General features: G+C 39.5%; 1 protein-coding gene across 4 annotated transcripts; it reads right to left on the bottom strand.

Annotated features, from left to right (window-relative positions):
- Nucleotides 1-2,906: 2,906 nt before the first annotated feature.
- Nucleotides 2,907-11,679, bottom strand: LOC107696878 (uncharacterized). 4 transcript variants are annotated; one of them, XM_016497419.1, is made up of 4 exons: nucleotides 11,669-11,679; nucleotides 7,555-7,557; nucleotides 6,562-6,758; nucleotides 2,907-4,768 (listed from the first exon to the last, which is right to left on the bottom strand). In XM_016497419.1, exon 4 carries the CDS (start codon nucleotides 4,756-4,758, stop codon nucleotides 3,397-3,399), a length of 1,362 nt encoding a protein of 453 aa, XP_016352905.1. In that variant the 5' UTR covers nucleotides 4,759-4,768; nucleotides 6,562-6,758; nucleotides 7,555-7,557; nucleotides 11,669-11,679; the 3' UTR covers nucleotides 2,907-3,396. The 4 variants fall into 4 exon arrangements, with proteins under 4 accessions (XP_016352905.1, XP_016352907.1, XP_016352904.1 ...); XM_016497421.1 differs by lacking the exons at nucleotides 7,555-7,557; nucleotides 11,669-11,679 and adding an exon at nucleotides 8,805-9,148 and having other exon boundaries at nucleotides 6,562-6,688; XM_016497418.1 differs by lacking the exons at nucleotides 7,555-7,557; nucleotides 11,669-11,679 and adding an exon at nucleotides 8,805-9,148 and having other exon boundaries at nucleotides 6,562-7,059.
- Nucleotides 11,680-14,383: the final 2,704 nt, after the last annotated feature.

Below are 14,383 nucleotides of genomic sequence, written 5' to 3' on the forward strand. Positions count from 1 at the left end.
TATATAAATTATATATTAAAATCCTTATCCAATAATTCACACACAAAAAAAGAATATCGTTGTGGCCTTGGAGAAAAAAGGGTGCACGACGTCGTTATTTTTGCTTTCTTTGCGCAAAAAAGTATTCTCGTAGCTCCGTAACTTTACAGTTGAACCACTGATGTCACACGGACTACTTTGTCGATCATCTTGGTACTTTTCTGGACCTTGAACGTGGTAGTTACCTTGCTGTCTGTGGGAAGGTCGGAGAGCCCTCAGATTTCATCAAAAATATCTTAAATTGTGTTCCGAAGATGAACGAAGGTCTTACGGGTTTGGAACAACACGAGGGTGAGTAATTAATGACAGAATTTTCATTTTTGGGTGAACTAACCCTTTCAAACTCCCAAAAATATTTGGAGGCTTTGTGTTTGTCATATTTTGTGGAACAAGTGCATAGTTCATGTGATTAATTACACCTGCTAGGACACCTCTGAAATTGAGGGGAATGTTGCAGTGTAAAAAATGTTAGATATTTCAACTGAGAAAAAAAGTTAAATGCTACAGGAAAATAACTTTATTTAGCTTACCATTACATTGCATTCAATTTTACTGTAAAATATTATTTACTTGTTGTTTAAATCTGGTTATTAACAGCCTTATGCAATAATCACCTTTATTTTATATTTTATTTAGAATTTACTTTTTTATTTTTTTTAACAGTTATGTCAATGGAAATGGTTTACGTTTATTTATTCATTCATTCATTCATATATCTTTTAATTTAATTGTCTTGCTTTAAAATGTGGTATTTACTGTCGTGTGTTTAATGAAGCGAAATGGTAAGAAATCAGGCTATTCTCCAACTAAGGTCACTAGAAATACATCCATTTACGGCTAACAGTATCTGCTAGAGAGGTCACAAGACTATATTTCCTTATAGTAGCCTACTCTTACTGTACAAAAGACGCTTAATACAATATATGACGCGAAAAATACACGCAGCGTTCGCCTGGTCATACATTCAAAATGGTCACGATATCAATAATTCATTTTGGGGTTTTTTTTTAACACGTTAATTCAACCCATTATTGTCATTTGCAGCCTCTATGAGAAAATACACAAATATGACGGTATTCACGCGACGTCGACTGATGTTCGCACAAACACAAGGCCTTTCAGAGTAGCTTAGTCCCGCGACTGTGTCTATGTAGTATGTGTATTATTGGGTTTGTGGATGCTACACCTCTGCAACAACCCGTCATTATGCATGTTCATTCATTTAAATAATTTTATCTTTAGCCATATCGAGGTACTTACCTCCGTTTGTGCCCGTGTCCACAGAATATCCCACGATATCTCACTATCATGTGTGAGATCAAATTAAATGCACGCGTTATGTAAGGCAGCACTGCTCGTAGTGTGTGCTGCTGCTGCTGCTGCTGGAGATGGATTAAAACATGGCAGGTGTAGTCATCAGGTTTGCTGCTGTAGTAAAAAGTAGCCTGTGTGCAATGGTAAGAAAAGCAGCTGAATGCATGTAGATGAATATGTTGTTTAAAGGCTTTTCAAAAAAGATTTACTACAGGATTTAAAAAATATAGACTAATTGATAGGCCCAAATGCTTGAAAACACACAATGTGGAAATCCAGTTTATGGACATGAGCAGATTTATTAACTGTACATGTATGGATGTCATGGAATGGTCTCACTCGGGTCACAGCCAATATTCTGGAACTGTTCTTTAGGTTTTGAAACCGCAGACCAGGCAGTCTTGAACACAATAAGTAGCCTACAGGCCTGTAATGGTCTGTGTATCAGTGAATATTTTATACTCTATCCAAATCAATCTTTTGAGGTTGTTTTGTAAATGTACAGGTGATTCTACAAATGTTAAATTTCCATTCTTTCATTTTGCCTGTAAATATATTTCTGATCATTAACAAACATAGTAAAAATAAATAAATAAAAAAGAATGGTACAGTCATTCTTTTTTCATAGCTGTGTCTAGAATCACAAATAGTGTCCAAATTGGGCAACTAAACAAGAGTCAGTAAGGAAAAAACTAAAGAAGTCATGTTGTAGTTAATATGGAAAGCTTTCATGTATGGTTACTTTTGATGCTGTCACAAAAACATCAAAATGCAAAAAGTGTTTTCAATTAACTGCCATATTGCTTTTATTGTTACAGTAGAATACGAAGACAAAATCAATGCTGCTGGTGAGACATTTAATTTGCTTTGATAAATAACTAAACAAACCATATTCTACACCCAAGTGTCAAAATGTGTTATTCTGAATACAGTATAATTCCTCTTCTTTGTTACTTTCGAAAAAAACAAGTTATGTCATGCTGTAGTAAATCCAGTGCTAATTTTCTGAATAAATGTGAAATTGATTGAAAATTATATTATTAAGAAATATATATTTTTGGAAATGTACTGACAAGTAAGGACTAAAATAATTAGCTCATCTGCTACATCTATTATCTTACTATTTACATATTATTATTCAATATGAATATACACTACTGTTTAAAGGTTTGGGGTCATGAAAGAAATTAATGCTTTTAATCAGCAGGGATGCATTAAATTTAGCAAAATGACAGTAAAGACCTTTATAATGTTACAAAAGATTTCTATTTCAAATAAATGCTGTTCTTTTGAACTTTCTATTCATGAAAGAATTCTGACAAATATTAAGCAACACAACCATTTTTTTAAACATAGATATTAATATTAAATATTTCTAGAGCACCAAATCAACGCATAAAATTATGTCTGAAGAATCATGTGACAGTGAATAATATTTCTCAATAATATTGTTTTATTTATACTGTTTAAAAATGTTTTTTTAAATAAAACCTGACAGACCCCAAACTTTTGAATGGTATTGTATTGTAAATAGTATTTTACTTTTAAAAGTATTTACACATATTTGTGATACCGTCTGTCTTACTGTCATGCTTTGACCAGCAGGCAGCGCTACAGTTAGGCTACTGTATTCTCTTACCTCCATCATAGTGCTTCCACAGAATTAAACAATAAAAGTTCTTCATTCAGTGGACATGTTTCCACGTAGACTAATGAAAGACAGGAACTTAGTCATAATCATTATGATTTGCTGATGGAAAACAAAAACCAAAGAGCAGTTGACTATTATAAAATAACCCACAATCTTTCTATAAATTATAAAAAAGTTGTTAAACCTACTGAGTAAACTACTACAGCATTTAGGTGAGGTGTTAAAAATTAAAGGAAGACATGATTTTTCTGAAATGTATTACCCAGCTCTGTTATACAAGGACAAAAAGAAAGTACTGTTGCTTAAAAAAAATCCCTATTTTTAATCTTTACTTGGCTGTCAACCCAAGAGTATTTAAAATGTATATTTGGGGTCTCAGTCATGTAGGTCCTTTAGTCCACTGCACCGGTGGTGCGAGAACAGCAGCCCGGCCGGCGCAGCAACCCCAACAACCCCTTTTTTCTCCTCTGGGTTGATCCTGAGCTGTGTTGGGATGTTGCCGTGTTCTGGCGTGAGAGTTTTACTGCTATTCCCTTAGTCTCTTTGATTTGTACCTCCAGATGTTTCTGAATCGCGAGTCCGAGTTCCTCAGGATCGACTGAGGCTCCGTACACCTCCCAGGTCATGCCCTCCGCATCCCATTTCACCTCCCTCACAGGAGACTTTTGACTCTTTGACGCCACTTTGCCACTCGCATTTGTCTTCTCTTCAACCAGGCACACTTCTGGGAACACGTGCTGGGGATGCTCCTCAGAGTCCTGACCCACTTGCACTCCTACATCTCTCTGTTCTTTTTCTGTGGTCATGGTCCCCACTTCCCTCTTGGTCTTTTCATCCACCCATTGTTGAGCACCAACTGGATGCAACGGACCAGGCCAAGAGCAATCCAGATTGCAGCAGCGAAGGAGTCGCTTACCGTCCAATCCGGTCTCACTGACGGAGGAGATGAGCCGAGGGAGAGCGAGCAGGTTGCCTGCTGATACTTGGCCCTTGTAGCTTTCCTCCATTCCTACTAAGTGTGGAAGCAGCTGCGCCGGAGCAGGAATTGGTTGCGGGTGGCAATATGCCGCAAAGGTGTCCTCGACGGCTCCGTGGTGGAAGTGTGAGTTGCAACAAACAGCTTCTTTGAATTTGGGGCAGGTGGACTCTGGAATGACTTCACCGATCTGAATGAAGCCATGTTTGGCTGGTTGAGTTGGGCTGCCCGATCTGCTACTTCCTGCTCTGGTAGACGTGGTCACCATATTGCTCTGCTGAAGCGGCATGGCCTGTTTACACACTAAAGAAGGAAATGACTGCGCACAAACATCCTGGTCTCGTCCTTGGCAAAAAGACGCACCCGTTTCACAGTAGAGAGGAGAAGCTGTGGCCTCTTTAAAAATCTGCAAGCTGTCTGAGTGGCTTCTCTGTATTGATAACAGACTGTGCTCTTTTAGGTCCTTGTGAGGAGATAAGACATGTTCCCTGTGCACTGTCAGTGAACAACTACATGTGTGTTTATTCTGATCGCTCATTGACTGTAAACACACACCGTCAGACATGTGGGTCTCAGCAATACCGTGTCCACTTGTATCGTGTTGATCAATTTGGCTGCTGTCATTGAGGTCTTTTGAGGAGTATGATGCTTCATTGGAGCTCTGCAGGGGTACATCTTCAGGCTTCACCTCTGCTGAACTGCACTCAACTGTGATGAAAGGGTCTGAGGGGATTGTGCCCCCTGATGGGAATGACACAGTGTGCCCAGCCTCTGCCATTGGATATCTGCTGGAATAGGAAAAAAGTGTTGGTTACACTTTATTTTGATTGTTCGCTTTAGAAATTCTGTTGACTATAAGTAACTTTGCAACTACATGTCAACTAACTCTCATTAGCCCTCCCATTAGTAGCATGTTAGCAGACTGTTAGGTTAGGGTTAGGGTTAGTAGAATAAGTTGGCATATACTTGCAGAGTTACTTTATTCAGAAGAATGTCTCTTGGGGGACAAAAAATAAAGTGTTCGCAGATATTAAGCAGACAGTCTACTAATACTCTAATGAGTGGTAGTTGACGTGTAATTGAAAAGTTACTTACAGTGTCTAATGTCTACATGTCTAAAGGGGACCATCAAAATAAAAATGTTGTTAATGGGAAAAGTCTTGAATAAAACATGGATTGGATTTTTTTTTTTTTAACATTAAATTGATAAAAATAAATGACAGTAAAATGTCACTAAATATTTCTATTTCAAATAAATGATTGTCTTTTGAACTTTCTAAAAAATGGATGATGGTTTGCACAAAAATATTAAGCTACACAGCTGTTTTCGCCATTAATAATAATAAGAAATGATTATTGAGCAGCAAATCAGCATTTTAGAAGGATTTCTGAAGAGTCATGTGACACTGAAGAATGGATTAATGGCTGCTGATAATTCATCACACGAAAAATTACAGTTTAAAATATATTAAAATAGTTATTTAAATTGTAATAATTGTTATTTTAATTGTAATAATTAAAAAAAAAAATGTTTTTATATATTTTGCTCAAATAAATGCAGCTTTGGTGAGCTTAAAATACTTTTTTTTACAAGCATAAAATCTTACAGCCTCAAAACCTTTAACCTTTGGTCAGGCTGGACCAATACTGTGAGTTTGTGGTAAAACTACCTGTTCGTCTTAACTACTCGCAGACGAAGGGCAGGGCAGGTAGAAATGTCTGGTAAACCAGCTATTCTACCGACAAGGGTCTCAACATGGGTGCCGCATGTGTTGATCTCTCCCTCTATAGTCCCTATATGCATCCATTACAATATCAAGTCAAGTCAAGTCACCTTTATTTATATAGCACTTTGTACAATATTGTGTCAAAGCAGCTTTACAGTGTTAAACAGGAACAACGTGTGCTGATAATGCAAGAGACCAATAGAACCAATCAGTTCATTGTTGATTCAGTGATATCATCGTCCAGCTCAGTTCAGTTCTCTTCCTATAGTGTCTGTGCAGTCAAGACAACAATGTTGACAGAAATTGTGTCCCCAACTAAGCAAGCCAAAGGCGACGGTGGCAAGGAACCAAAACTGAGAGGCAACAGCATAAACATTGTAAAGAACCAACAGCCAAAACAAAACCTTTTGGTACAGCTTTCTTAAAGCGGGTCAAAGACTGTTTTCCACATTATTCCAGTCTTTGCTTTGGTTTTAGATCATATATATTGTCAACAGGTGAGAAAATAATCTACTAGCAAAAAAATGTTCTCCATCAAACATTGAAAATAACATTAATGTATCTGTTCAGCATTTAAATTAGAATTCTAAATGATTGTATTAAAATAGTTTATAGTTAAAGTCTCTTTCATGAATCATATTAAGTTATATGTCACACATGAAAGGAATGTGCTACTTAGACACAGTGGGATGAAACAGCCTCTCATTATTAATTAATTAAAGGCCCGAGTGCATTTTTCTTCCATTAAATCCAGAAATACCTGTCAAGGTGAGAACTCCATCCTGTGCATCTAAACCCATCCGCACACACACAACAAAATAATGGAAGACAATTTTTTTTAAATAAATTCTTACTTTGTGTCCAAGTCACAGATGAAGCTCCCTTTGATGTCCTCTCTGCCCTGTCTTTACCCGTCCACTCTCTCTTCAATGGTCTCTGCGTTCATCCCAGACTCCCAAGAGTGCAGCGTCAGTCCAGGTCCTTATAAAAGCAGATTCCGTCAGCACAGATCTCTCCATCACACGTCACCCATCCAGGCCCTTGTCCTCTCCTTCAGCATCCCCACTCCAGCAATGAAAAAGATGGAGGGAGCTTCAGGATTATACATGTCTTTCATCTGATTACAAACCAGCCTCAGTCACATCTTCAAATCTCCAGGCAGGAGGGTGTGTATGAGAGAGAGAGAGAGAGAGAGAGAGAGAATGAAGAGGGAATGTGTGTGCCTGTGTTTGTGTGGGTGTTGTGGGGAAAGACTATATGTGTGATGTGGTGGAGGGCTGAAGGAGATTGGATACTGAGTGGAGGAGGAGAATATGGAGATGAGGAGGTGGCATTGATTCCACTTCATGCATCTGACAGAAAATAAAGGTGAAACACTTGAATGGATGTGAAGGAAATCAATGGATGGACAGCCAAATTACCTCTCCCTCCCTCACTCGCTCCCTCTCGTCTTGAACTGCCCTCATTGTCTGTTGTGACCATGCGTACACACAGTGGAAATGTGTTTCTGTCTTTCACCTCTTTCTTTATAAAGAAGTGCCACTCCCTCTCTAGGTCTCTCTGGCTTAACCATCTTTCTCCCCCTGTTGCTATGGAAACAACATTTCACAATGGGGCTGAGATGAATCTTCTTTTATTTGTAATACCGTGATATTACATATTGTCTCTATATGTACACAAGCTATTATGGGATCACTGCAGCTATGTGTGAATAATGAACGATGGTGCCTCTGAGAGTCATTTGTGGGCAGACAGTTCATTCAACATTTCATTCACCAGTTTATTACATGTTAGGGTTAGGTGTTGTTCTGGGTGCTCTAGTTAACAGAGGAAATATAATTTAGCACCCTCTTTTAAATATTTAAAGCTTTCTATGTAAATGTTACCCTCCAATAAAACATCACCTTCAAAACAATGCAACAGTGTAAATTAGAAACATTGTTGACAGTCTATCTATCTATCTATCTATCTATCGATCTATCTATCTAGTTAGTCTGTATGTCTATCATTAATCTATCTATGTCTGTCTGTCTGTGCAGAGGGATAGAATCCCCAAGACTCAACATCTGGACAGGGGTGTGTCCAGAAGCACAGATTAAACTGTAAAATACAGAAATGGACCATGAGAGAGAACAAGCAACAAAGCAGCCGACACTGATCATCAGTCTTGTTATAAAGATTGATGCTTCCTTTTGTCAGAGCACTAAAGATGGATGTGGCCACTATTGATGTGTCCATTTTTCTAAATGAAATTGGGCTTTGCACAATTTTGAGGGTTTATTGATAACTCACATTATACAACAACATCACAATACCAAGCTGTGCTGCAAAATGGATGATCTGACCTTATTTACAAAGAGTTTCAAATTCTGCTTTGTAAGACGTAGAAAAAAAGCCGCCATATGCTCAGAGAGTGCATTCTGAGCTGCATTGTTGATAAGAAAACACTGCTGGCCCGGCAGTGAAGGGCAAAAGATAGGAACAAGGTTAAGCAATGTAGCTGTTTCTAATAAACAAAGAAACTGCTGACAGCCATTCAGTGACTCAGTATGAAAAATGTACTTTTTACTGATTAAACAAGACAGGAAGAGAAAGAATACCAAAGAGATGCTCAGAATAATATGCACCTTTACAAAACAGAAGATGGGAGAAAAACGAAAAAGAGAGTCGCTGTATACCTTGATTTGTTTAAGCAAATAAATATATTATTTATGTATAAATATATACTTTGTGCATAAGAATTCTGCAGTGTATGGTAAAAAAAAATAGAGCAGGAGAAAACACATTAAAACCCACCTGACCCTAATATGCACAATAAAATCTTCCATTGGTGATCTTTGTACTTACAGTAAGTGCACCCACACCAGTTACTTGCAAATTAACAGAGAGAGTGCTGGCAGTTAAATGTTTTTTTACATCCGGCAGAAAGTAACAAAATAATCTGAAACACTTCAACACCAAATCATTGACTGGAGCTCCAAAGTCATTTAAAGCAGTCCCAGTGGAGAAACACAGTTAAATGTTATAAGGATTGTCACTTAATTTTCTCCTTTTGGTAAATAATCATTTACACTGACCATGATCATTTTCTACTGACCTGGTATAGCTGAGATCAGTGCTTTGGTGGTCCTGGGTGAGTTTTTTGTGCCTGTCTCAGGTGTCCTTTAATAGGACTCTGAACTTTCTCTTATGAAAGATAGTCCTTCAAACATGAGTCATGCCTGTTCCAAAGGGCACTACTGTTCCCTGTCTCTTCCCCAGAGCATTTGTTCCTGTCCACTGTTCACACGCCTACCTGAACTCCAGTCACACCCACACCAGCATGTTTGCATTCTCACCTTTGGATGTTAAAGTGTCAATACTGACCCCTAGATCAGTTGAGTCAGTGCCGCCGCTCCCTATTCAGTTTCAGAAACATTATAGATGTGTGCTGCTGGTTTTGTAATGTCAAACTAATTTAAATTGATTAGTTCACCACTTAAGCAAAGGATTTTTTTTTGCAATAGCCAAACTGCAATTTATTCAATCAGATGCTGATATACAGCAGAAAAATTACAGCATTTGTACTGCAGTACATATATAAAGAACACTGATGGCATCAAACATAACTGTCGATTTGAAGGAGATTATGGAAGCCATAAATCTGTCTTTTTTTTTTTATAAACCCAATAGAGATTAGATGTGCAGATCCAATGGACTGATCTATAACCAAAGATCAAAGTGTCCTTTCATATTTTTCTCTCTCCTTCATCACTTTTGCTTTCTTTTTGAAGTTGATAACGCTGAAGGATCAGCAGATTAACCTCTGCATGATCTGTAATCTGTAAAGGTCATGCTGTAATGTTTCACAACATCAAGCATCGATTAAGTTGTAGACATAGGATGATCTTGCTGAGATACACAGATTCTGACATTATAATCTTTGCAGCATTCTTGAAAGCAGCAGTGCAGTGTTCATTCAAACCTGGTCTGTATGATTTTGGGTGTTTGTAATGCTTTAGATACAGTGATGACAGATTACAACCGTGACATGAGCGTCACAGCTGCAGTTCTCTAATGAATCACAAGGAGAGGAAATCCAAACCAGCTGCCTTCCTTAAATGAATATAAATCAGCATGTTCATATCTCACTTTTGAGGTTAAGAATCAATATTTGGTTGGTCGGTACTTAAATTACCTTTTAACTCCTGTTAAGCAGTACCAAGTACCAGGTCTGTAAATTTCAAAACAGGAATATATCTGTAATGTAATTTAAAGTATGTCTATAAAGGGTTAATGCAAAAAGAAACAGAATTCCACTAATAAAAGGGTGAAAATTAATAAGAAGGAAATAAAAAGTTACCCTACTGAGTTACTGAGGGACTGCAGTATAACTTACATGAGGGTGTCAACAAAAGCCAATGTTTGAAGTTAACATATTATGATGTATCAGAATAGAATATTATAAAGTGACCCAAACCAACCAGCCATGACCAGCTTGAACATTAGCAAAATCGTCTCTAGGTTACGTATGTAACCATGGTTCCCCGAGGGAACAAGATGCTGCGTCGAGATTCGCTTTGGGAACGTCCCTGCGTGACCGCGTTCTGAAGCACGTGTAAAATCATGACGTGAGCGCCAGGAAGTATAAAAGCGCATCCGGCAGAGCGCAAGTTAGCTTCGATGAAGTAGCACCTGGAGGGATGCAGGGAGTGTGGCAAAGAGACGCAGCGTCTCGTTCCCTCGGGGAACCATGGTTACATACGTAACCTAGAGACATTCCCCTTCAGGAACTCGAGCTGCGTCGAGATTCGCTTTGGGAACGAGAATACCCACTGCGCCATACTAGCAAGTTCCTGCCTGTGTGTGTATCAGATGAGCACATCACGAAGAGAGAACTTGGGAACCTGGGGTAGATGCCAGGTCTAGGTTATAGAAGCGGACAAAAGTGTGCGGAGAGGACCAGCCCGCCGCAGCACAAATGTCCTGCAAGGCCACACCCAAGTTGTAAGCCTTGGAGGCTGCCATACTCCTGGTCGAGTGCGCTCTGACCCCCATAGGTGATGGGAGGCCAGAGGACTCGTAGGCTAGTGAGATGGCCTCGACCACCCACCTACTCATAGTCTGCTTGGTTGCCGGAGATCCTTTCTTTGGCGGACCAAAGCAAACAAACAGCTGATCTGCCTTACGCCACGGGGCAGCTCTGTGTGCGTAAGCGTCCAGTGCTCGAACTGGACAGAGCAGATGAGAGCGGAGCATACGCAGCGAGAGTAAAGGCTGATTTATACTTCTGCGTCGAACCTACGCCGTAGGCTATGCGTCAGTTTTCATTTATACTTCTGCGTCGTTGTCCGCGTCAACGTGCAGTACACATGCAAACCGCTAATCAGCAGTGTCCAGGGGCATGTTGCTGGTGTAACCCGCAGTACCAAGTACCAAAGCCGAAGAAGAAGCGACTCGTCAGAGAAGCATTATAGCCGTGAAGGCGGCAAATAAATATCAAATCATTAAATCATTATTTCAAACTACAAAAAGGAGACAACAACAGAACAGGAGATGATGGCATTCTTTCAATCTGCACAAGGACTTGTACCACGGCAGATCAACATTGTTTGTTGCGGACAACTACTGATGTATAATGCTATGTAGTATAATAAATGATAAGACACTTGTTCTTTGCTTTGTTTTATTTTATATAAGAAGGTGTAACATTAAAATATATATCACAACAGAATATATTTTGAAGAATGTTGGTCACCAAACACTCAGCCACTGACTTCTGTAGTATTTTTCCATACTATAGTGAGGTTATTTAGTGAGCTATTGCTGTGATGTAGGAGGTGGAGGAGGTCCACTCAGTGGCTGATGGAGGGACACACTGATTAGGCTCAGCTGGGTGCTGTGGCTTGTGTAATGTGGACAGATGAGAGTGGATCAACTCTGGGCATGTGGCCTGTTGTACCAATCTCCTGCAGAGACTACCCATCTGTTTCACTTGGCACAACTTCTGCAAAACATGCCCAACGTGTTTAATGCAAACATTTTCACAGAAAGAGAAAGAGCCATCTTAATCATTTGTCATATGAATCAACTGCCTGACATTCAAGTATAGCAGTAAAAGTAAGAGTAAAGTAAGAGTAAAGAAAAGGCCATCTGAACGTTTGTTAGACAGAGCTTCATTACACAAGTGAATTAAAATATTAGGTTACCATGAATGACAAATAATTGGATTGTAGATATTAATTGGCATGAAATTATACAGCAAAGTGATAAAAACTGAACTGATTTTCCAGCTTTTTCTTTATTAAGGTAATGAAGGTTTGCTCCCTAAGGCTGATGAAAAGAGCTGTGCTGCAAACGAGTGTTAATATTTGCAATGACAGCTTGCCTTTTGGTCAAACTAGTGTTTCTATTGTCTCCATCTAGTGGTCATGTAGAAGAAGACTGCTTAAATGATTGCTCACAGTTGGGTCACTATCAAGGAAGTGCCAAGAATGGAGAGTGATGGCCTTTTTGTTTCTACATCATCCATGTATAACTCTATCATGTTATTTCATACAGTCATATAATTAAAAGAATAAAATACTATTTTTAAAGTGTGTGTGTGTGTGTGTGTGTGCGTGTGTGTGTGTGTGTGTGTTCTCTTTATTTCACCACCATTTTTCCGTTTGGGGTTGGTAAGGGATTTTTAATGCTTTCTTATGCTCACTAAGGCTGCATTAGCCTATTTGATACAGTAAAAACAATAATATTGTTAAATATTATTACGATTTCAAACAACTGCAGCCAGAATGCAAAATTTCAACCAAAATGCAACGTCTGTCCAACGTTGGAGATTGACGTCAATCTGACGTTGGGTTCTGAAGTCAATCTGACATTGGGTTCTGACGTCAATCTGACGTTGGGATCTGACATCAATCTGACGTTGGGTTCTGATGTCAACCCGATTTTCATTTTCAACCAAATTACAACGACAATCTGATGTTGGGTTCTGACGTCAATCTGACGTTGGGTTCTGATGTCAACCCGATTTTCATTTTCAACCAAATTACAACGACAATCTGACGTTGGGATCTGACGTCAAACTGACGTTGGGTTCTGATGTCAACCCGATTTTCATTTTCAACCAAATTACAACGACAATCTGACGCTGGGTTCTGACGTCAAACTGACGTTGGGTTCTGATGTCAACCCGATTTTCATTTTCAACCAAATTACAACGACAATCTGACGTACAGTAAAAACAATAATATTGTTAAATATTATTACGATTTCAAACAACTGCAGCCAGAATGCAAAATTTCAACCAAAATGCAACGTCTGTCCAACGTTGGAGATTGACGTCAATCTGACGTTGGGTTCTGAAGTCAATCTGACATTGGGTTCTGACGACAATCTGACATTGGGTTCTGACGTCAATCAGACGTTGGATTCTGACGTCAATCCGATGTTGGGATCTGACGTCAATCTGACGTTGGGATATGACGTTGGGTTCTGACGTCAATCTGACGTTGGGTTCTGACGTCAATCCGACGTTGGGATCTGACGTTGGGTTCTGACATCAATCCAACGTTGGGTTCTGACGTCAATCTGACGTTGGGTTCTGACGTCAACTCGATTTTAATTTTCAACCAAATTACAACGTCAATCTGACGTTGGGGTCTGACGTCAATCTGACGTTGGGATGTGACGACAATCTGACGTTGGGATGTGACGACAATCTGACATTGGGTTCTGACGTCAATCTGACGTTGGGTTCTGACGTCAATCCGACATTGGGATCTGACATCAATCCGACGTTGGGTTCTGACGTCAATCTGACGTTGGGTTCTGACATCAATCAGACGTTAGATTCTGACGTCAATCCGACGTTGGGATCTGATGTCAATCTGACGTTGGTTTCTGATGTCAACTCGATTTTCATTTTCAACCAAATTACAACGTCAATCTGACATTGGGGTCTGACATCAATCTGACGTTGGGTTCTGACATCAATCAGACGTTAGATTCTGACGTCAATCCGACGTTGGGATCTGATGTCAATCTGACGTTGGTTTCTGATGTCAACTCGATTTTCATTTTCAACCAAATTACAACGTCAATCTGACATTGGGATGTGACGACAATCTGATGTTGGGTTCTGACATCAATCAGACGTTGGATTCTGACGTCAATCCGACGTTGGGATCTGACATCAATCTGACGTTGGGATATGACGTTGGGTTCTGACGTCAATCTGACGTTGGGTTCTGACGTCAATCCGACATTGGGATATGACGTTGGGTTCTGACATCAATCCAACGTTCTGACGTAAGTTGGAATCTGACGTCAATCTGACGTTGGGTTCTGATGTCAACTCGATTTAAATTTTCAATTTTCAACCAACGTCAATCTGACGTTGGGGTCTGACGTCAATCTGACGTTGGGATGTGACGACAATCTGACGTTGGGTTCTGACGACAATCTGACATTGGGTTCTGACGTCAATCTGACGTTGGGTTTTGACGTCAATCTGACGTTGGGTTGTGACGTCAATCTGACGTTGGGTTTTGACGTCAACCCGATTTTCATTTTCAACCAAAATGCAACGTCTGTCCAATGTTGGGGGTTGATGTCAATTTGACGATGGTTTTTGACGACAATCTGACATTGGGTTTTGACGTCAATCTGACATTGGGTTCTGACGTCAATCTGCCG

This window comes from Sinocyclocheilus anshuiensis, unplaced genomic scaffold (assembly GCF_001515605.1).
Source record: "Sinocyclocheilus anshuiensis isolate Anshui unplaced genomic scaffold, SAMN03320099.WGS_v1.1 scaffold1224, whole genome shotgun sequence".
Classification (NCBI taxonomy): Eukaryota; Metazoa; Chordata; class Actinopteri; order Cypriniformes; family Cyprinidae; genus Sinocyclocheilus; species Sinocyclocheilus anshuiensis.

Bases quoted from the DNA above. Each gene is read 5' to 3' on its own strand.
- LOC107696878 (XM_016497419.1), bottom strand. From the start codon at position 4,758: ATGGCAGAGGCTGGGCACACTGTGTCATTCCCATCAGGGGGCACAATC.